The sequence below is a fragment of the Austrofundulus limnaeus genome, unplaced genomic scaffold, assembly GCF_001266775.1.
Source record: "Austrofundulus limnaeus strain Quisiro unplaced genomic scaffold, Austrofundulus_limnaeus-1.0 Scaffold144, whole genome shotgun sequence".
Classification (NCBI taxonomy): Eukaryota; Metazoa; Chordata; class Actinopteri; order Cyprinodontiformes; family Rivulidae; genus Austrofundulus; species Austrofundulus limnaeus.
This window is the reverse complement of record NW_013952546.1, coordinates 356,000-380,879: the sequence shown is the minus strand read 5'-3', so window position 1 is coordinate 380,879 and position 24,880 is coordinate 356,000. Positions and strand designations below refer to the sequence as shown.

The 24,880-nt window shown below is 39.1% G+C and overlaps 1 protein-coding gene across 1 annotated transcript in view; it reads right to left on the bottom strand.

Annotated features, from left to right (window-relative positions):
• Positions 1-24,880, bottom strand: part of plcl2 (phospholipase C like 2) — a gene marked incomplete in the record, with an annotated part of 47,830 nt that overhangs the window by 8,072 nt on the left and 14,878 nt on the right. The window contains 3 exon segments of the mRNA XM_014016386.1: positions 2,713-2,788; positions 7,199-7,402; positions 8,821-11,301. Of these exon segments, the coding sequence (XP_013871840.1) occupies positions 2,713-2,788; positions 7,199-7,402; positions 8,821-11,301 (2,761 nt within the window).

Sequence of the window (24,880 nt, the reverse complement as noted above, 5' to 3'; positions counted from 1 at the left end):
TATATATATTGTTCCAAATGTTTACATAACAACATGATGTAGACTAATAAACAGGAGTGGAGGTAGAATGATCTGCTGTGTGCAGATGGAGAACTGATGAAAACTACTTTTCTTTCTGTAATAAACTTATCTTTAGCTTTATCTCGGAGCAGCTGGGAAACGAGTGCAGGAGGTGAGAGTGGGACACAAACAGGAGTGGAGGTAACACGTTTAAAAAACAAGGCGACCTTGTAGGTGAAATAAGACGCGGTGCAGCTGCCACACATATTTACTGTCTTTAATTTATTTACAGCACAGAGTTCCACAACAAGTCCTTATTTCCCACATAAAGAACATAAAGCTTATGTTTCAGCAGCTGAGACAACCAGAAGGTTTCTGCTGAAATCAAACCTGCAGTTTTATTTTCTGCACAGATCAGTATTTGTGGGGACATCCTGTCGTGTGTCAGCCTCCTGGTAACACCTGACTGTGTTTTAGTTTCATCAGGGCCTGTCGGAGCTAATGTGATGGATTATTCACCACTTTAACAGTTGTTGTTGCTCAAACAGTCTGCTGTCTTTAGGAGGGACTCAGGTCTGAGCTGACCCAGTTTCTGTAAAACCACACGGCGTGCACACAAACCTTCACAGATGCTGGGCTCAAACAGCCTGGATGAAACAACGTGGGTTCTGTTGTTTAAAGTCGTCTGTTTGCTTCTTTACGACTGTAAGCCTCTCTGCACACGTCCACAAGAGGACAACAGATGACAAGTTAGAGAGACAGAGACAACAGAACTGAACCAGAACTCCAGGGTCAAAGGTCATCAGTGTCGGATCACACCAGTCTGTCTCAGACAGAAGACATGAATCACTAAGAGTGAAATGTCCTTGTAAGAATCAAAAAAAAACAAAACTGAGAAGTCCCCTCAGCTGTTCACAGAACCAAATGACAAAAACCAGAACCCTGGACTTACAAGGGACCACCTGAGTCTGTGCAGGGTGCAGTGAAACCTCCAGACGATCTGCTCAGTGTCAGGTTTGGTCTGAGCAGGTCAAGTGTCCTCAAACAGGACAAGGACCAAAAACACAAACCTAAAGAACCCGGAGGACGGATCAGAACCAAACATCGGACTGTTCTTCGTGGGGTTTTGTTTCTTCAACAAAAAGGTTCAAACTGCTCTGTCTGGATGTTTTGAAGAGTTACAGACCCAGATATACAACATGCTGTGGTAGCTGAGCATCATCCCTAACAAAGACTCTGAGGGCTACAGACTGCACAAGATCTTTCTTTAAAACTCTGACATCAGTTGATTCAGTCAACACTGCCTGTTAGTAAAATCTCTCTTGAACCACCGGACGTTTAATAAAGTTCTCAGAAAGTAATTAATGAATTTTTATTTTTATTTTGAGTCATTTTAAGATAGCTGCCTCAGCCAGCACACAGACTTACTTACAGATAATGAGCTAAAGTTTCTGTGGTTGTAACTCAGGCTAATCCCCACAGAGCTAATCGAACACACACACACACACACACAGAGCTAATCGAACATACACACACACACACACAGAGCTAATCGAGCACACACAAGAAGCTACTGTCCATGTTCAGTTCAGATTTTAAATTTATTCTAGACAGGAAGTCTGAGCTGTAAGTTATAATTTCAGTTCTGAGCATCATCATCATCATCATCATCATGTGACTCATCACATCGAAACGAGGATTAAGTCCTAAAGTGGTATAAGGAGAAATAGGCAAATATAGTGTTTCGAATAAGTTTGAAAATTTGCATTTTGTCAAAACACAATGATTATAAGCCTTTTCAATGTATCATTTGAATGAAGTGTCTGAAATATAATCATAAAACAAAATGATGAAGCACTTCTTTGAGCAGTAGCAACAAAAAAACTGATTTTGAGGAAAAAAACGCCTTAAAATTTGAGATTTTCCCTGTGAGCTAGCAAAGTTTTGTTTCTTTTCAGCTGGGAAAGCTCAATATTCAAATATAATTTCAGGTTTCCTCTTTATAAGGACATAAAAAACTCCTCATTAAAATGACATAAAATTAAGATTAAGACTGAATATTTGTGTTATCGTAACCTACAAGACAAAATTAACTCATTTAAATGGGTTTACTCATGATATCAGGATGATCCAGGTATCAAAATGTAGCTTTTAAAGCCAAGAATCTGAAAATGTAATGAGGTCATTTTGACCTAATTTGACTTAATCCTCATTTTGATATGATGGGTCACGTATGTGTGTCACACTGCAGGTCCTGCGATGTAGGAGGCTAATTAAACCAACGTGGTATATCTACGGACTAAACTACTAAACCATAAGTTATTACACTAAACAGCCATGTGTTGGGGCTTTTATTTTGACGGGTTGCTTTGTGTCAAAACAGCCAAAACTTTCATTTTGTTGTGAAACTTCTGGGACAATAATGGCAACCTCTGACTCCCTGGTTGAAGGGTGACCAGTCCAACCATTCAGCCTAATGTTTTATATTTGTAACGTCAAGCTAATAATTAATTCTCCTTTTTGTGATTTTATCAGACTTCCTGTCAAACTGAACGGAAATCGGTGTGGCAACGATCAGAGGTTACAGAACGTGTTCATGACCTGCATGTGGAGTCATGAACAATCAGATGTGAGTCTGGTTCATGTTTAGAGGAACTTGGTGCTGAGTGGCTGGATGATGACGGTGTGAGGAAACATCTTTGTGTGTTTTACCTGCTCTCTGAGTTTGTTGAATCCTCTCATACACGCCCTCAGAGCTCTCCAGCAGGGTCTTGCTGGTCTGGATCACCTGAGAGAAAACAAATATTTTAATGTGTTGCTTTTGTTTTTTACTCCCAAAGATCAGCAGGAGCTGCATTCCACAATAAAACAGGAAGTGGTGATGTCTCCAGGAAGGGCTGGAAAAAGAAGCAGTTATTACAGGGATGACTGAGGGCGAGGTCACTAAATGCTTATTTTGAAAACTAAAATTAGAGAAAATCAACCGGAAGCAATTGTGGTTTTTATTAGAGGTTGTGTTTTCCTCCAGCAGTGACTTAGTTTCATTTTTAAAGGGTGGGGGATAAAAAAAGGGCCGTCCCTCCACTTGGCTTTAGAAGAAGCCACTGATTATCGGGGTCATCTGATGAAACCATAAACATGTCACTTAGCAGCAGATAATTAGCAGGTTATCTGTGACGGCGCAGCTTTGAACGATGCTAAGTTTAGCTGCTTTGGTGCAAATGTTTGGCTGTTTGAGTGCAGACTGTCAGAACTCTCACAACATCTTCCACACATACACAAACTCTGAAACAAATCTAAACATTTTGCTGTTTTCCTCCACAACCAGTGGCTCTGCAGCCACATGCTGCTCTTATTTAATCCGTTTTAACAACAATAAACAGAAAGCACGAGTTTAAGCAGTTTGAATTTCCTTTTTTTAAATATGTCAAGGAGCAGATAAACAGACTCCTGTTGAACTGAGAGGGAAACCAAACTGTTGTTTGAATAAACGTGCTGCTGCAAACATCTGGATCTTCCTCTGCAGTGATCCGTCTGAGATATTTAGATTGAAATGCTGCTGATTTTAACTTTGGTTTAGTGTTTGCAGCTTTTTAAATATATAAAGATGAAAAAATTTGAGTTATCTGAAGGTTTTTTTTTTTTGCTTCGATGCTTCGTTATTCCTCACGACTGAGTACAGCTCGGTGGTCCCTGTTTCACAAGATTCATCATTGCTTCATAGGAGAACTGTGCATGTCTCATCAAGCATAACTTACATAGTTTGTCTTCTGCAGGATCTGTCACAACCCTGCTGCCGCAGCCCTTCCCCTCTCACCCAGGAAGAGGGAAAAAAGTTGAACCAGTTTCTGTAAGTTAGCTATGGACTGAGGGCAGGGTTTCTACAAGCTGTAGTCGTTAAATTTAAGAGCTTTAAGGGGCCATTATTATTCAACTTTAAAACCTACACCAGTAAAATAAATTTCATTGTAATGAGAACCAAATCATTTAAAATAAAAACAGTTTTCGGTGCAGAGCAACCAGAACGTCTCAAATGAAAACTCCTTCCAACAGATTGGCTGCAGGATGGGACTGATAGTTTTGTTAAAGCATAACATCTGAAATCCTCTTAATGTACAAAGTTATGACGTGACTCACAGATTTTAGGTCCTAAAACAGAATACATCTTCTAAAATTGAGATTTAAATGCGATATTTTTTCACGACTAAGACTCTGCAGAAACTGCCGGTGGTTTAGATGTGCATAAAAACAAAGGCTTGTTTTAAAGAACAGATGACGGCTGTGTGCAGCAGGAACAACTTGCACTGATAATAACATAAAAAGCAGAAGTGTTTCTGTTTACGAGTCTCCCAGCTGAGATGAGCTGAAGGAAAGCGTGCTGACCTTGTTGTGCTGTGAAAACACTGAGCCCAGTCTGTCCAAACTCTAAATGATTCACTTCAGGTCCATTTAAACCTCTGATTAAAGCTGTAGCCTTGTGACAGATCTGTTCAGGACTGAAGCTCAATGACAGGGAAACATGTAAACTTATTGAACTCAGGTGTAATTAAACACCTCTGAACCTGAGTTAACCCACAACTCCAAACGGTCCACCACACATTACACCATTTACTTCTCATTTAGTAACAATAAGGAGTAGCTCTGTTGCACAAAGCACCTCGAGTTTAGACCTGACTTCTTCTTAGCAGAGGGTGGAAAACAGAATTTCTTAAATTGACTCTGTGTGCAGAAAAAAATAAATAAATGTGTAACTTTGTGTTGTGCAAAGAGGCCCCACCTGTCCTCGACAAACCAAAACTCATCTGCTCTGTTTTAGTTGCTGCGTTTGGGACGGACAGTTGCACAAACCCGACAAGTGAATCAGCGTGTTCTTCTGTGAGCAGTAATGAGTAAGTGGCTGTAGTTGTTAATGTCACTCTGCAGCTGCAGTCGCAGCACTAAAAGCTGTCTTACATGCTGTGATTACCTTCATGATGGGAGAAGAAATTGCTGTCTTGGTGGCAGACAAATGGGTAGACGGTGCTGGATTGGTACAATAAAAACTACCCTTAAGTGCTATGGTTACTTCCATTATCGTAATTACTTGCATGTAACAAAGACTCAAATACTCCTATTCCTGGCTGATGTTAGCTTAATGATACAATTCTGCATGTAAAAAGTACAGTACAGGTCTTAGCTACTAATTAAAACAAACTGAACTAGCACTGACCGGTGGCTCATTAGTTATGTTTGTTTACCTTTTTAACATGTTTTTCTACGTATGAATATTTTGTTAGCCACTCATCTCCATGTGAGCTAACTGCCACTGAAACTGAATACAGTGGTTTCATCCCTTCACTGGTGGTACTCCGCTTCGAATTTAACTTGTAAACAGTTTGTGATGGAAGCTGAAACCAGAGAGGATCAAAGATGTGACTGGATCATGCAAATTATAATCTAGATTCTAAACTAGGGGTGCACGATAGTTATCGGCCTGATATCAGGGAATTCTGACATCATACTTATCGGTCCGATATCATAACAAACAGAATTGATAATATATGTTCATGTTTGCCAGCGCGGTGGTGAGTGTGCTCCTTAGCCGCTTCCCATCCGGCACGACCTGAGCAACGTTCAAGTTGCGTCGGAAAAAACTACTTTCTCACTAGAAAAATAATTAGAATACTCCGTGCTGAAAAATAATCAGTTATTTTAAGAATTATTAATATTATTTTACCAATTAACACTGTATGTTACACACAAACTTTATAATTATAAACATAAAAAGGTCGGAACAACTACTCCCAATCTGAGAACATGTAAAGTCTGTTACCTCCTGAACGCAGCACAAAGTCCGTTCTGCTAAAATGCTAACAACAACAAGCTAGCACTCAAGAACTCATCGGGACTTAAATCATTTCTGAGGCTTTTGACAAATCCAAACATATTGGCAGAGAGGACGCAGATCTCAAGCAATTTAACGATGGAAATGATGACAAGCAGCCGTTCACCCTCGCTAAAAACCAAAACTTTTATCTCCTTGTTGGCCACAGTTTACCCTGCTGAGCTGCTGCCTCTCTGTGTGTGTCTGCCTGTAAGTATGATGTGGTTGTAATGAATTCACAAGAAGCACTGTTTATAATATATTAATAATAATAAAAACAAATGTACTTTGAATCTAACCTGTGTTTGTGCATTATCTGTTTTGAACTTGTGGAACGACTTTTTCTCTTTGTACAAGTTTAAATCTGAGATCAGTGTTAAAGGTTTTTTTACCATTAATGTGCCTTTTTTTTAAAAATGGCCATTTGAGAAATTGTTTTGTTTGATATATTTTAAGAAATGTTTGTTTGCCAAGAGTTTATTTCTAATAGTATAACTGACAGTGTCATTTTCTTTGGTCTTGTTAATTTATGTTATGATCCTACCCATTTTGACTCGTCTCATCTCCTGGCAGGTTATCGGTTTTTATCGGTTATCGGCCATTAGAAGGAGAAAGTTATCGGTTATCGGTATCGGTTCTTAAAATAAGTTCTCATGCATCCCTATTCTAAACTGAAGGGGATGAAGGGTAACCAATGGCTGCTAAAGCTAGAACCTGCTAGCATTAAAAACCAGAATATGATGTTTTAGATGAAATGATTTTGTGGAATAACCTTAGTTGCATAACTTGTGAACATTGATTTAATTACTTAACAGAGTTCCGGCCCTCTTACCTAACCGTCTCTGCGTGTCACTGTTACATTAAGTAAAGTCACGGTATTGATCTAATCGAAGTCAGAGCTAGTTTTCTGGGGTGAATCGATTTATTTATTGGAAAGATGGCACATGAACAAACAGTCATAATGAGAGATTGATCTCACTGCTGCAGCTGTACCTCCGTGCTCTGAGGTCAGCAGATCAGATGGTTTTAATGGGACGCCAGCGAGCTCAGAGCTGCTGGAGCGTTTTCTGTTCCAGGTCCCAAACTGGAAGGGTTTGTCACGGTGTGTTAGGCAGGCTTCCTCACTTTGTTTTTAAATGTTGTTTTAAAAACACACTTACTCTGCAGCCTTCAATCTAATGTGAGAGGACTGTGTTTTATCATGTTTATTTTACTGTACAGCACTTTGATATGCAGCGTTCTGGTTTTTAAGTGCTTTATAAACAACGTGGTGTGGTTAGGCATTTTCTGTGAGCTGATGCCTGCAGAAAGAACAACAACAAAACTCAATCTCACCATCTCATAGGTGCTGATGACCTTCTTCAGGACCTCCGGCAGCGGGCCCTGGGGCTCCAGGTTGGGGTACTGGTCATTGAGGTTAAACACCAGCAGGGGGCTGTTGTCAGGTCCTGTCAGCCGCGGGGAAAGAGCCAAGATGCACTGCTTCAGGTTCGCCACCGCTGAAAGGCCGCAGAGCTCTTTAAAGGACACTATGGCATTCTGCAGAGAGGGGAGACATTACAGATACGCTCACATGAAGGTCAACTGGTTTATACAACAATACCAAGCAAAACAGGATACACAAGTCCACAAAAAGATACAGAAATGTCTTATCCTTACTACCTGAAATGATCAGTGAGCAGCAAAAACGTATAACTAGACCTCCAGAGATCAGCTCGCTCACACAGGAAGTGGCTGGAAGCCGTCTTTGCCTGTGAGAACTTTCATTTTGGCACATGTTAGCTGCTCACAAGCACTCCATCCTTTGTGAACTGACACAAGCATCGAGTGGAAATGAAACATGCACCCACAAATCCTAAACTTCCTGTGAAAGGACAAATTTAAACCCAACATAAACAACCGTAGGGACAAACTGTGACTGTGCGATCACGATTTGTTATAGTCTCAAGGCTACAAGCTTGTTATGTCACAAAGACGGCAATATAAACAGGAGTACCAAAATAAACCCTAATGCAAGGCCTGAAGAAACAATGTGATGCCAACCGATGTGCTATGAGCTACGGTTTTATTTTCCTCTTAGTGTTATAAGTGTACGTTATGTAAAAGATTACAAATATGATGTAGGTGTGTAGTTTCTTTTGTGATCTGAACTTTTTCCAATTTATCCAAACGTTTATTAAAATGAGGGTTTAAAATTGTAAAGTTATCGGTTTTAAATACTCAAAACTGAGTCAAGATTGATGACTAAATTCCAACAAGGAGTTTTGATCACATATTTGTACTAGGGATGCACCGATATGAACATTTCAGCCGATAGATACAATTATTGCTGCTATGCCCGATAACCGATGTTTACCGATATTACACAAACACACTTGTGTCTTTTTTGATACTGTGAATAAACAACCAGACCTCTGACATGGCTCTACTTCAGTTATTCCTGGCTGCACAGCATCACTATCATGATCAAACAGATGCTGCTCAGCCAAACAACTCCTCTCCCAAAACAGAAACACAAAGATAAAAAGTTGGAAATCAATATCGGACGTTAATATCGGCCCAGTTTATCGATACCAATATTCTAAAAAATGACTAATATTGGCCAATACTGATATTAATGCCAATATATCGTGCATCTCTAATTTGTACCCAACTTTATTCTTTGTTTTTTGTTGCACTGTTTGTGTCAAAAGAGAAAACAAATTTTGGGTTTTATGTTGAGGATTTTACTGTTCCTGACAAATAAAACTCAACAAATACAACAGGATAAAGACATGAATTTAAAGGAAACATCAAGTTACTCTGAATCAGTTTAAAACGTTGGGGGACATGTGGTCCTAAAGTGCCAGTGTTTGAGTTTTACTTCAAATCTGTAACATTTGTATTCAAATGTTTACACTCACCTGAGCTCAGCAGGATGATAAGTTAATTAATTGGTAGATAGTTTAGTGTCTTACCTGCATGTTTTCTCTGAGGTCAGTTGCTTCCCTCAGCGGCAGCAGGGCTGTTTTAAATACGTCATCAACAGTCTTAATCTGTAGAAGTCTCATACTGGCGTACTCTCTGCTCTTTTTGCCTTTTCGTACTGACAGTCCCCGTTTGTGTGGTTTTCCACCTCCTCTTCGGTTGGTTATGGCTACATGGACAAACAACAAAGTATGTGGCAGAACTTCTCCTGTCAGGGACTGCAGAGGCACGTGGCGGAAACCAGGCTGCAGACACTCGAAGGGGATCGTGTACTGGCCAATAAATTCGTCGCCGATGTAGTCGTCATCGAGTACCACAAAGCGCACCATGGCGAGCTCGGGGAGGTTGATCTGAAACTCAAAGCTCTCGTCAAACAGAGGGTTGTCCCCGTTTTGGTGGACCGTTTTAGTCCTCTGTTCGGCGCAGTCGGCAGGAATACCGTGTATTTCCACGTACACGTAGGGGTCCAGCACGTCTCCTTTGGCACCTGAGCCTTTGGGTTTGGGGAAATTTTGCCCACTAATTATTTTGATGTGCAGTAGCTGAGGAGAAACACCAGGCACTGAATCTTTTGTGTTGGCACTGAAATAAGAGACCTGCTCCCTCATGATGGCTGGACGAAGCACATAGCCACAGTTGCCATTCTGACGGAACCAACCGATGTTTAAGTCCATCATCAGGCCGGGAGTCTGGTAGTTCATTGCTACAATCTGGCAGCCGCACTTCCAGAAATCTTGTGGATTCATGTTGCTGGAGTCAATCCGCATTGGACTTGGATAAACCCTTGCAAGGAACTTCTTGTTGTAGTTAACAAAGTCACCGGGGAAGTCACAGGCACAGCGAGTGGCAAACACCTCGTTGAACGAGCAGAGCTCCCAGGGCTTCTGGTTCTGGAAGGATGTTGGAAAGTCTTTGAACTCCACAGACTTGCATAACGTCACCAGATCAGAAAGGTCCTTAAGCAGCTGGAATTTTTTGTGCATGGTGGTCTGTTGTTCTGTAGAATCAATGCTCATCCTTTGGGACATCTCGGCCCCCTCGTCCTCATCAGTCACCTCGCCTTCTGAGGAGGTGCAGGTTGTGTCCAATTTCTTCCCCTTCAGGAGGATCTTTCCCTTCAGCTCAGAGGGGGAAGGGAGGTAACAGTCCTCTGGTTTGGGGGGATCCACGTGGATCTTGTCTCCAAGGATCTTCTTCAGGTGCTGAAACATGACTTTCTGCTGCTTTAAGGAGCAATGGTTTTCTAAACACAGTATCAGTGGAAACTCTGAAGCAACAAAGGCATACTTGTTGATGACGTCAATGACACTTCTAAAGACGATCTGCGAGGTCATTGTATGGCCGGTATAAATAACAGGTTCATTATCAGGTCCGTCCCAGACGTCCAACTCTACACAACGACAACCCATCTTAAGGGCACGAATGTAGCCCGTCACATCAGACGGACCTCGAAACTGATCCTCTATCAGGTATGTGTTGTGGGATGCGTTGATGTAGTAGTGAGTCACAGGCTGGTTCATGTCTTGACAAACTGATTTTTGCTCAGGGTCAAATATGTGGCACTCTGGAGACATGAGATAGTTGGAGAACCCGTCGAGGGAAAGCCAACCCTTGAGCTGCCCCTCTTTGGACGGCTCATACTTCTGAATGATGTCTAAGCTGGTGTTTTCACTCACTTGTGCCATTCCTTGCTCGGCCTCCAGAAATATCATCAAGTCCTTGCTATCAAGAAATTCTTTGTTACTGGAGAACTGAACAAAGAGAAAATAAATTTCTGGTCTGGTGCAAAGATCATGAAAAACTTCAATAAACTCCTCTTTTGTCACATCGGAACAGATTTTGTCCTTAGCTTTGTGAAGCTCTTTGAACTTTAGTTCTATTTTCATGTTTTTAAGTCCAGAGTTTAGCTTCTTAATAAGCTGCACAGCAGCACATATTGCTATTTGTTTGCTGTTGTTCTCATCTTCCTCATCAAAGAAGTCACTTAGCCAAGACGAGCGCAAGTTGTTCTGACTGCTCTCGATCATGTTTAAGGTGTGTTTACCGTAGGAGATCAGGTACCTCAGTCCTGTTACCCAAATGTTGGCTACATCTGCTGTGTTTGCCACCAAGTCCAGGGATTCATAATTCTCTCCAAAGATGACTGAAAAAGCACAGTCCTCAGATATCTGATCATAGGTGCCGTTAGTTCTAAAAGTGTCTGTATTTTTGCCCGTCCGAACTTCTTTGATGGACTTCACGTCAATTTTTGCCTTTTCAGATTCCTTCTTTGTTGGCTCCCACCTTAAAGACTGCATGTCAGCATCGAGGAGAAAGTACCGGTGATAAACACGGGAGTTGGATCGCACTTTTTTCAGCTCAGTGCCATCAACCATTGCGCTGATGCAGTCGCTGGCACGGCTGATCTTCTTCTCCGTGGGCATGCTGCTGAATGACACGGTCTTCTTTCTTTCTTTACGCTGTCGCCCATCCTGTAAAGAAACAGAAAAACGCTGTAAAAATACGGGTCTTCATTAGGGTGTGGTTACTTGTTTTGTTAAGAATTTTTATGCTACTTGTAGCTAGCGTTTTTCTACTTTTAGATAGCCTTTGCTAATTTTAGATTTAACAAGCCTTTTGCTACTTTAAGCTAGGATTTTGAAATGTTTGGCTTTAAGCTAGTGTTCTGCTTCTTTTATCTTTAACAGCTCAGTTTCACATTATTTTACTGTTTTAACTATGTATTTTCACTTAACTCTTGTAAATTAGGCAAGTTTTTCTATCAAAAAAGACTGTCACTATGAATTTATTATCACCACTTTTCAGAATGCAGGCTCCAGAGGAGACGGAAGCTGCACAAAGTAACTTACTGTTAGGCCATCTCTTAAAATAACAGCTAAAAAATGATGCCGCAGAGATAAGAAGTTACACCATAAGAAAACAAGCAGAGGCAGAGATGACAGGATATTATAGAGATCCTGTGATTTACAGAGATGATGCCCTCCTGACTGGAACCACATCCACTTTCCCTTTACAAGAACTCTTTTGGATCAAGCCTGCAGAACCACCTCCAACATTATAAGCCTGCTCAGATCCACCCCATTTTCCTTTCTACTGTAATTTTATCACATAAAAGAAGAACACAGCGATAATCACCATCCATTTAGTCTCGTCTTTTTGCTACCATTTTTCTCTTCAAATTTCTTTGTAGAAAAAGTAATCAAACAGTTTTTGCTCACATTATTGTTTAACTTTCAGTGGAACTGAGGATAAAACAAATAGGTGAAGCTGTCAAAACAAAACAGGCAAATTGAAGCAGATCTTTTCCAGAACAATAAAAACACGCTGCCTGCTGCGATGCGGTGCGTTGCATGTAAGGCCTTTATCTCTGGTCCCTTTTTGTTCCTGAATTTTCTGAGCAGAAGCTCTGGGTGACTTAAGGTAGCTGTCGCTGCTTATTATGGAGCTCGAACAGGGAATATCCCTCAGGAGAGTATCGCCCACTCAAATCCAGCCATCTACAGCAAACACACTCTGAGGTGGTTGTTTTTTTTAGCACAGCAACACCATCTTACGCTGTGGATTGTTGAAACCTGTTCTGCACATTTTGCCAAACTGCTATCCTATCAGGTGCCAGCTAATATTAGGAAAGGTTTAGACAGAGGGAATTTATTATCTATGATCCTGGGATAAAAATAGCTTAAGTTGCACTTCAGTAGAAATATTTAATCTGAATTGTCTTGAGGCAGTTTAATGAAGTGCTCAATCCCTTTACAGATTCGTGTTTAATCAGACTCAGATGTTCATACTCCAACTCATGGAAAATGTTCATTTTTTGCCCTTTTCTGGACACTCAACCTTTTCTGCTGACAATGTTGACAATTATAAATTTGACAACTCTGCTTACTGTTTCTCCTGTGATCTCAGGACATAAACACTGCTCAGCAGTTCCTGTTAGAGGAACACAGGGATCTGCTATGCTGCGTTATATCATGTGTCTACTTCTTCTTTGTAAAATAACAGTAAAATTAGCTGAGTATTTGCAGAGGAGAGAGTAAGCCAGGGAGGCTTAGAGAGTCTTTTTTGAAAAGCAAAAACATCAACTGTGAGCAACAGAAATAATAAACCTTAACGATATTATGGAAAACTGTCAGTCAGCTCTTGTAAAAATAAACACAAGTAACATAATGTCGCCAAATTAATCTATTAATGCGTATTGTTAGATAATCTGCTGAAGTCACGCAAAACAAAGACTCAAAGTTTAACACCGTAATAAAAATCTTGTTCCTTTCAGAAAAGGAGCAAATCAGGCAAACTCTTTTCTTTACCTGGTTTACAACAAAAACAACAAAAAGAGGAACTTAATTCTAAAAGCACGACTGCAGATGGTCCTTAAAGAATGAGAGCGTTTACACACAACTGGTTCTTTCTTTATTGCCAAGTTTGAAGCCGACTTCAGGATTTCCTTCTCTAAAAAAAGAAAACAATACTGCACACACCCTTCCCTGCCGAAACACATCACGAGTGAAAACGTTTTTCTCAACCTGCAAATTATTTTCGGTCAGGTAGCTGAAGTGTAAACAGTTCCTTGGTCCATATTTGTACTGATATTTTGTTTTTAAATACCAATCAGACAGTCCATTTATAGTTTCATCAGATAGTTGTTTCAATGGGTACACAGTCTCCCAAACACAAACATTACTTATCTATTCATCTGTTCTTCCTTAAAGTTCAACAATATATTTTCTTCCACCTGAACTCTAAGATATTACTTCTTAAAGTTTAAAGCTTTAAATCCGAGTAAGTCTTAGTGACAGAGCAGATTCAATCAGGAGTTTGATCTCGTTTTACAACATGACCGTTTGAGTTTCAGCAAAACCCAGGACTTGTGATGTTTAAGGATTTATATTCCTTTACTGGCAGCGAGACCAAACGAACAATAAACCGAAGCAGTTTCACTGGTGGAGTACCAACATTCCACAGGATGAGTATCATTTGTTACGACCTGAAAAGAAAATTTCATTTGATTAGCCAAGAACACCAGTGAGTACTTGTTCTGTCGAAGGCGATGATCAACAAACGTCGAACACACAGACACCCAGAACAACAGTTTCTTATGGTAAATGTCAGAAACACAATAAACAGAAAGACCATTCTATTCAAAACAAGTGAAATACATTTTTATAGACACCGTTTGTGTTTCTCAGTACAAAGTTTTGCGATGACACTTTCTGGTTCTCATAACCCTTTATGGTTAATTTTTTTTGTTTCAGTTCAGAGAAGAAAACCTCAGCAGAACAAAATCAAATGTTAGAGGCTTTCTTAAAGTTTTATAATAATGCTATTAGCAATCTCATCAGACTCACCTGAACAGAAGAAATTACATCACTTTTGTGTTTTTGATTACTACTGCCCTGTATGTTTAGTAACAGAGTGTGCTGAATGACTGAAAAGCACAGACTGAATGTGTCAAACTGCCGACAGATTCCAAAGGGAATTTGAATCCCCTAATGGAGTGAAAACCACTTTTTTTTCTGGCTCGATGAGCGCTTATGAACCCTACGAGGACGTCACGAGACTCGTTCTTTACTGTTCTACATATTTCACTGGCACAAAGTAATAGAAATTATTCTGCACCCTACGTTAGCTTTTCAGTCCAGAACAGGATTGACATCAGTATGTTAAAATAAAAAAATAAATAATAATAATAATAATAACAAAAACAGCCAGACCCATGATAATTGGTTTATAATGAAACATAGTAAAGTAGCTGTACTAATTAGTGTAGCCACTAATTATCTCCTGAGGCCCATAGCATTTTAGTTATATTTCGGCTGTTCATGCACATGACAGCAGTAGTTGTTTTCTCTGATACCAAAGCTTTTTGAAACCAGGTCTTAGCGTCGTTTCCATTTCAAGGGAAATGGCAGATAGTGCTGGGCAGTATACAGTTTTGTACCGAAAACCAGTTTAAATTTTTGTTATGATATGAGTTTTCTGAATACCAAACATACAGATTTAAGTAGCCTGAATACGTTCGGAACATTTTGTCGCAGCTGCCAGTGAACTGTTTCCTGGGGGACACTTTTCCTCGCAGCACCATTATGTGCAGAAGCATGCTAATGTTATTGTTGGAGCAGCTTGTTAGAGTCACTGGCGGCAGGTGGTGTTTCAGGTGCTTATATTGACTGAAGTTAAAAAAACATCCCGTTTTTACCATCGCTGAATGTAGTAAATACATCTTCAGTGACGTGCACGGTTAGATTTAACGCACGACGTTACAATGGAGACGTTAATGCATGTGAACTTTAATGTGCTTCTATTGTGAAAAGGAAGTAGTTTTGTAGTAGAGCTGAGTTGACTGGTGTGCAAGGTGAGTCGGCCTGTTAAGTTTTATTAACACGCAACGATGGACCCGATAATGATTTTTTTCTCAACCCTTCACGATCGGACCAAAATGCATGATTACTGTCTACAACCAGGCAAAGAAGAAAAGACGTACAAGAGGAGGGAAACACACACAGAGGTAGAGTAAAAGAAAAAAGTCAATAAGCAACATTTGTACATTTTATTTTCAGCTGAGCTGTGATGGAAAAAAATACCATCAAATACCGTGAAACCGGTGTAACTGTTGAAAATACCGTGATATAAAATTTGGGTCATACCGCCCAGCTCTAACGACAGACAACATGAAGTCACACGTGTACTTTGGGCAGCTGAAGTTAAGAGTTTTTCTGGGCGAGTAGATGAACAACAGTAACATTGGTGGACAGCAGTATGTTTGTGCTGCTCACGCTTTTTAACGTGTAGGAGTAACACAACCTCATCCTCAGTCCAAATAAAGATTCATGCATGGCTTTTATTGGTTGAGAATGAAGTGTCTATGCATGTTGTTGACATGCAGAAATAACAGCGCCACCTAGTGACCTGGCATGAAAACTACAGTGGATTCAATGAGTAGAGCTTTACAATGTAAACATGTAACTTTTTACAAACGAAAATCTAAAAATCTGACAGGAAATAAATTTACTTAAAAACTTGAGTTGCATGTAATAACAAAAAAACTTGAAAAGCATAAAAATGACTTAATGAATCTAATACCTACGTGTGTGTTTTACAACATAATGTGTTTAATTTCTGCTGTAAAGTTTTCCTTGCTCAAATGACTCAGCTCAATAAAGTCAGGGTTAAAGGGATGTGTTGCACATGTAGAGCTGCATGATTATTGCTAATTGTGAGTCACTATTTATCATCTGCATCCAAAAGGTAATAAATTATGTTTTCTTCCATGTCTGGACGAGTTTTTTAGTTAGCAAAATCTCTTGTGCACCATACAGATTTTTACTAAACTTTCAGATAATAATTTTTGGATGTAGATATGTCTACAGCTGATTAAACTTTTAATATCAATCCAATTCAAAGTATTTATGTGTTTCATTGTGTCTTAAAACAGTTCAGGTTGGTCACACTGTCACAGCTTCTTGTTTTTATTACGCCACCCTTCAGGCGTGGTCTGTGTGGAGTTTGTCACTTAATTCAAATAAACCTTAAAGATTTGTTGTAACTTTCCTCCAGCTGCACTAATGTCAAACCCCAGAGGAGTTTAGACCTGTAGGCCCAGCTGCTGCTCTGTACCACAATGAGAGTTAATTCATGTGAAAAAATACCATCAACTTAAGGCTAGACAAATAAAAACATCTAAATGAAAGCTCCCTCCTATCTCTGTTAATCTCAAAAGAGAAAACATTTAAAATTAACTCTAAACAAGAGAAAGCCATCATTTATAATCCGTTTCCTCTTGTGTTGTTTAAACTGTATGTTATTTTTGACCCCATGCATTTGCACAATTGCCATTTATCAGGTGATAAATCTTTGATAAGCTCGTCATCGAACTGACATCTGACTGCCGTACGGTCTGAGATCTTAGGGGGGGTCTCCCAGCTGGTTGGATGCAAAGGAATAACAATAACCATGTGACAAAATGAGTTAAATTCTTGTACGAGCTGTTCTTCTGCATTGTTGTAAGGTACGAACAGTAACATGTAACCAGAAACAAACGTGTCAAGGACAGATTTGACGTCACAGAGTAAGTTTTTACCAGATTTATTTTAAAACTTTTCTCAGTTAAACCAAAACATCTTTTTATTTCTTTCTAGTTCACATATTAAATAAAAGGCTTTCATGTTCTCAAATATTAAATGAGACAATAAAAATAAAAACTTTATCAGGGTTAAGGGAATAATGAAAACAACTGAACTGCAAAGACTTAGTTGAATTTCAATATATATGGGTTGTTTGATTTATAAAGCACATGCCATTAGACATAAACATGATTTATTTTATGTCACTTTACAGTCTCTCTTCAGAGTTAACATCAGTGTAAACAATGTTTTACTACAGTGAAGAGTGTACTGAACATTAGTGGCAGACTGTTTACAGACGATCAGGAATTATAAATATTTTTGTCCCGTTTGGCACCAGCTTCAGTTGAAGCCCTGGCAGCCTTCAGATCTGAATAATAACCATTTAAAAGGATGTTAGATGTTAGTACAAGTAACGCCAAGTAAAAAAGTAATCAAACTAAAGAACAGGGTGGTTTCCGTAACTGCAGGAATACAATATTAATTCATTAGTCAACAAAAGCAGAAGGTAGGCCACTGCTGTGAGGTTTATTTTAGCTTCACTTCTTATCTGCATACAATTACTAAAATTAACAAATATATGACTGATTTTTACTTTCAAATCTAAGGAACAATTTTGGTTTGTTTTCCCATTATCTGACATAACATTAATGAAAAGAAGAAGTTATTTTATAACAAATCAAAAACAAAATCAAAGGTTTTTGACTAATCAAATTTAAAAATTTTAATTTTCACGTTTAATAAAACAGATTTATCGCAATGTGTCCGTTTTTAAACAACAAAATCATAAAGCTGTTACAACCAGCCCACAATTGATTTTAAGTGAGAATATGCTTCTATTTTATTTTTAATTGCACAACTTCTAAGCCTTGAGTTGTGCTGTTTCGCTGCAGTTTTCAGCAGAGGCACCATAAAGCACAACGATCATCAGACTAATAAAAGTAAAGTGCAGAGTCTTGGTGCAGCTCGGTATCTGAGGAGACGTACATTATAAAACCATTTCAGACACTGACAGACTTTGTGCTTTGCACAAGTCACAAGTATAATTAACATGTTTCATTAGCTGCCAACTGCAGGCAGTTTCAATCCAGCACTGACAAGGTTTTTAACATTACCTGGGTTGATGCATGCAATCAGCAAACGGGCTGTTTAAACAGAATCAAAGGATGCTTCCTCACGAGTTAATAATGGTTAAAGTAGATCTTATTAGTATTGTATGAAGGATAAAATTAACAATTACTAGGCATGTCTTTAAGTATTGAATCAGAGTTCAGATCAAGCTATTATTAGATTTTTTCACCGAGTACAGCTCAGCTCTCGGTTTCTGCTGTTTTACATCAGCTGCTCCATAATAACAGCTTCCCTGAAGAGTTTTGGCAGAAAACTGTCAGCATGACTGCTGTGTGGAAGAAATTTCGAAGCACAAAGGAAGAGCTTTTAAACAGCAACTGTGAAGCACTTCTGTGTGTAGCACTTGTGTTTCACCAGACACAGGCCACTAGGAACTGGGAGCTTTGTTAGAGGTTTCTATTTGGTCCCAAATGAAAAAGCAGCCAACCAAAAACTGATGAACCTGCTCCACAAAACCAAATCTATAAACCAATCAGGATCAAGTAAAGTTTATAGCTGATTAAACAAACAGAAAAGAAGAAACCAACTGATAAGGCTCGACCATAAACCTAGAAACTGTGGCGATAATCCTTGAAAAAGCTGTCTATCTCTGGCAAAAGAAGTAAAAATGGGACAAAACCTTCAGTAACACAAAGAGTTTACTTTTTTCTTCCCACCATTATGTGGTTTAAATATACCAATCAGTTTAATATGCTGTGAGGATGTTTTTAAATGAAATATATATGATTGATTATCATAGTAGCCTGGCTAGGGCTGCACAATATATCGCAAATTTATCGTCATCGCAATAACAGCCTGTGCAATAAGCATATCGCAAAAAATGCATAAACTGTAAAAAATGTTTGGCTCTGTTTGTATTAATGTATTTTGTCAGCATCAGTCTGGTGAACAAAGTGGACCGGAGATGCCACATCAAATCATAACCACTCTGTCATGTTATAATTGAAATGAAGTGTTAGTTGTTTTTTTTTTTTGTTCTAAGCCCAGAGCAGAAAGACATCAACACTGCATTTTTAATAATTTTTTCATTTATCGCAAGTCATATCGACATCGCACTATTAAGCACTGTTATCACACATCGCCGGTGTTCCTGTTATCCTGCAGCCCTAAAGGGCTCGACACACGGGCAGCGACAAACTACAGCGATTAACGGCTGTCATGGCAGCCAGGGTGAAACCCGACACACGGGACGCGATAGCGATCGCAGCTTTGTGAATCGCGCTCTCAGGTCGCTTGTCTTCACAAARTTTGATTGGTTCTTGACTCTGAAGGCGGGTGTGCATTACGGACGTGTAAACTAAACAAATCTTGCGATGCTAATGATACTGAAAAACAAACACACATCAAGATACAGTTTTAGGAAAAACTTACCATAAACTTCACCCTGGTGCCAATAAAGTCCCACAAAGCTTTTTAGTAATCACTTGGTGAAAGTGTTAGCTAACTGCAGTGTGTAGCATACTCTCCTCTCATTGGTCAGTCAATGAAACCCTCGCTGATTGGTTGTACGCTAAGCGACAGCGACAAAAGTTGAACATTTTTCAACTTTCATACGTCGCGTCGCAAGTTAGCGTGTGCACGTCTACGTGTACGAGCACGAAATTTCACAYGCMCTATTTTCGCCGGTCGCTTAGCTGGAGGAGGGCVASYGATTGTCGCCTCACCACACAGGCTCCATAGGAAATGAATGGAGAGCGAGCGACGTCGCCTCCCGTGTGTCGAGCCCTTAAGCCTGGGCCTTGCCTTCCTACACAGCTCCTCTAAATTGTAGTTTCCCTTCACTGCTCTGTCTGGGATTTCTAGACGCGGATTTCTTCATAATTTTTGTCCGGGCCAATCAGAGAACAGAACGTCGATTTTCTGCGCAGTCTCTGCTAGCTAGTTTAGCATACTGCAGTGGAGGAAGTGAATGAAGCCAGTCCGTGTTGATAAGGCTTCCAAATTAAATTAAATTTGTCTGACAAAGCAGCAGCTCTCATTTACAGTCTCATTCGGATCGGTACTTCTCTCCTCTCAGTAGGGTTGTTTACAGCACACTATTTCCAGTTAGCTTCTTAGCTTAGCCTCCGTCACAGTGGAGCTGGCACACACGTCGCAGCCAACCGATCCAATCATTTTAAACTTCAGCAGAGGCCACGCCTCCTGCAAGAATCGCTTCTCTATAGCCGCGAGTCCAGACCCTTGTATGAAGAAAAGTGAAGAACAAGGGTCTGGTTTTTACCAGGCTACCATAATACAGGACTGAGCCTAAAAAATAAAACTTTGCCGTCACACACATTAATCAAACATGGATTCATACCTGCTGCTTTAATTCACACAGAAAATCTATTAACCTTAACTGAAGAGTTGTTTCATTCAGTACTTAACATTTGAAAAACTAACTCAGTCTTTGTCTTTGAGTCACAACTGATAAATACTGTTTCTAAACATTTTTAAATGACTAAATTTAAGACATCACATTGATGTGATAACAGAAGCAGTTTAATGCTTCAGACATACCTTGACCTGACATAATAATTTGATACAGCTTGGATACGCCTGTGGAGAACTTGTCTGGACTTTCAGCACTGTTGATTCACCATCATTAGCACACTGTTTTCCCTTTTAACAGGGTGATGTCACAAGTTTTCATCTCCTAGCAGAGCTGTGAAAAAAAGCTAACAAAGCAACTGAGAGATCCTATTTGTTTGACAGGCTCTGAAGTGAGACATTAGGTGAGAAGAAAGCTGTAACCACTGGGTCTTCACTGCTTATGTCACTGACCACCCACTTACAATACGGTTCCAAATTCATTTTATGAAACCAGTAAATGTGGTAGCTAAAAGCCCCAGCAGTTGGTGTAATTTGAATATGCTGTGGTTTTTATGTAATGATTTAGTTAAACGACTTGTTTGAAATTTGGAGTGCCTATCAACTCAACTCTCTTCACCACAGCTGACTGAAGCAACGCCCTCATTACTGAGGACGAGGCCCCGATCCGTCGATACATCTGTTCTATCCCACCATCACTTGTGAACAAGACAGCCAGATACTTGAGCTCCTCGAGGCACACTTTAGAGCAGAGATATGTTTGAAACACGTCGGACATTATGCCTCAAAGAACCAGATGGGGAAACACTGGCATAGTTTGTTTAAAAGACACTGGGATGCCCTTTGTCTCCACAATCTAATCACTAAAAGTGGTTCAAATGATGCATCAGCTCATTTCACATTGCTATGCAACTACAAAGCTTCGTATTCAACTGGGTTGATCAATAAGTATAGAGACCGTAATGGACAGGGTAGACACAAATCTGTGTAACACAGGTATTGAATGGTCAATCCTTCCTAGTATCAGGATACCAGCACTAAAGTATTATTTTAAATGTCTTCCTTAAAATCTTTGAAGTCAGTTTATAGAAACTGTGGCCTTGTTCAAAACAGAACTGCTTTTCAAAAAAAATGATTGTATTTGTCAATTTGTCGTTTACATAGGAACATCCAAACTGATCCAAAAACTGTTGTAAGTGTGCCAGGTCTGTGTGGCACTGGAATGTCACAGAAACACAAGAGCAAAAAAAAAAAAAAGGTGTGGCGCTTGTGCACAAAACTTGTACGCTGAGTTCAAAATGTAAACACGACAACAAGGAGACGCTCTCATGTCCAAGGTTAGATTAGAGGTGGCACTGTGACATCACTGCTTTCAGAAGGTTGTTTTGGATATTTACTCAAAAACAAAGAGGGCATTTTGAGATTTTTCCACTCTGAAACTTTCTTAAAAAAATTAAAATTTAATTATCTCCTTAAATCTCAGAAGACTCAAGGCTGGAACTACAAAAATGGTTCATTATTAACACCACTTTGCTGACTTTAACTTACTTGATTATGCAACTTGGTCAATCGTCGAAAAACTATCTTTAATCCAAAATGTCAGAACTTTTTATGAATTACAAAAGGCAAAAATCAACATAATGGAGCTTTTATTTACCTCACAAATATAGAGGCTGTAACAGAGATAAAGATCAAGTTTTTAACTTTAGTCAAAACAAACAAACGTTCATAATGTAGAATAACAAATGTTACAGTGTCTAGTTCTTAAACATTTGTTCAATAAAGAAAGTGACGTACAAGATGTAGACTGGAGAGTGCAGAGAGAGATAAAACACAACTTTGGGGAATACACAGGTCAAAATGTCACGCTATTAAACCTTCCATGAGGTTGTGTCTCTTCACTACAGAAATACACAGATCCTGAAGTCACCAAGAGTAAGGTACCTGCTAACTACTATGGTTGATACTATGAGAGTGTGGTTCCAACCACATCCTCTCATCACTTCGGAGAAACCGTTTACCAAGAACTGAGCGCTCCAACGATGAGAAGAAACTCGTTAGCGTTGGTCCAACCTGTCAACCAGCTCTCTGCAATATTTATCCAGATGTAACCGTCAGAAAGAGAAACAACTGGCTTTCACACAGAGATGTGATTTACTACATCTGTGGTCCAGAGAAGTGATTTTTTTCTTTTACACAAGAAAAAAATAAGCACATTTAAGCTTTAATTTCTTCATCCAAAGCTATGTTAGCTTTAAAATGATTAATCTTTAATTGATAAACAAAATAAACTGATTTGTGTTTTGGTGCAACAGTTTGTCATGGATGACATTTATTGATATTTTTCTCGTCCGTCATGATTAAGAGTTTTGTCTGAACGACGACACAGACGCTGGTAACAGAACAAGTTGTCTTTAAAGTGACGCTCGTTTTGGCTTCACGTTGTGATTCGCATCTCTTCTGTGACTCAGTGAACATTCAACCCATCTGCGTACTGCGTGGCTAATCAAATGCCAAAGAATCGTTTCAAAGTGAAATTCATTTATTTTTTTATGCCTTGTCATGAAGTCTTGTGTTGAGCAGCTTGACATAGCAGCTAGGAAATTTAGGTCACTGAGCATTTTCATAATTTCTCCTTTGCATGGATTCCTTTGGCACTGGATTCTTGTGGAGCTCTCTGGACCAGTTTGCTAGATTACATAAAAAGTCATTAGACCTTAAATTAAAGCAACAGAAAAAAACAAGTTTTTTTTAAAGCTTTGCTCTGCTTCTTAAGTTAACATGACTTAACTGAAAGTGTTTCTAAAAGGAATTCAAATATTTGACCTTTCTTCTAACAAACCCATTTAAACAGACTACACTTAGCTACAAAACTGACCATCTTAATGAAATACATTGTGCTACAATGGTCTGAGAACTAAAACTGGTCAGTTTGTGGTTAGAGAAAAAGCGAGACAGGAATATCAATAAACCCTCTGATTGTTTATTATGTAACTTTTACCAGGCAGATAAAAGTTTGCACACACTGACAAAAACTAAAAGTGAAACAAAGATAAAACAAAAAGTAAATAAGAACTGAATCAACATTCAGGAAATAATCTTATTTTTGATCGTGTGTGTGTGTGTGTGTGTGTGTGTGTGTGTGTGTGTGTGTGTGTGTGTGTGTGTGTGTGTGTGTGTAGAGCAAAGCTGAGTCTGGTGATTGACATATTACATTACTTTAGATCCAATAAAAGCTTCCTAATGAGTATCGATCCATCCACATCTGCTCACGAGGTATTTTTACACACTGAAGCAGACGCAGCACACATCTTATAGGTTTGGTTTTCTTACTACAGTATATATTTGAGTGATCTTAACTGCTGCCACTCCCCCTCTCATTTGTAAAGGTTCATCAAGTCAAGCTGCATCAGAGGCTAAATTTTATTTCACAGCAATAACAACTCTTTGAACAAAAAATGATTGTTTACATGAACAGCACTTTTTGATTATTTTGACCTGACTTAGGTCAGACTAAACCAGAGGTTCTCAAACTGGGGTCCATCAGAGGTATCTTGGGGGTCCTCAAAAAATTTCACTAAATTGTTAATTTGATTTTTTTTAAATGCATGGAGAACAATGAACTACCAAAACACACATAATAGACGAAATAAAAATATAAACGTGACCCGTCACATCGAAACGAGGATTAAGTCCAAAAGTGGGATGTGGAGAAAGAGACAGATATTGGGTTTTGATTCAACCATTTGCAAGAGTTGCATTTTGTCAAAATATAATTAATTAATGCCTTATCAATGAATCATTTGAATGAACTGTCTGAAATATGATCCTAAAAAAACATTTTTGAAGCATTTTTTGAGCAGTAGCAACAAAAATTCTGATTTTGAATTTTTCCCTCTGAGCTAACAATGTTTTTGTATCTTTCCAACTGGGAAATGTAAATATACAAATAATATTTGAGGTTTATTCATTACATTAACGTAAAAAATTACTCAATAAATTTACGTAAAATTAGAATTCAGACCAAACAGGAATGTATTGTCACAACCAAGAAGACAAATTAAGTCATATCTCTGGATAAGCTGATGATATCAGGATGATCCAGGCATCAAAATGTAACTTTTAAAGCAGGAATCTGAAAATGTAATGAGGTCATTTTCACCAAATTTGACTCAATCCTCATGTCGATATGAAGGGTCACATATTCCCATGGAATTTAGGCGCTGAAATGACAATAAACTATCTTTTAAAACAGCATGGGGTTTGCGGTGGCACGATTTACCAAGAATGCAGAAACACGTTGGAATAAATGCACAGAAAGTCTGCGTGTATGGTCGTCAAATGATTTAATCTGAGCAACAACAGAGCAGAAGTCAGTCAGGAAGTCTGCCAAGCTGTGGCTGGCGCGTCAGCGCAGAGCAGCCAATGATATAACATCATGTGACATGCTTACAACCAATCACAGTTTGCCAACTGTGAACCATCTAAC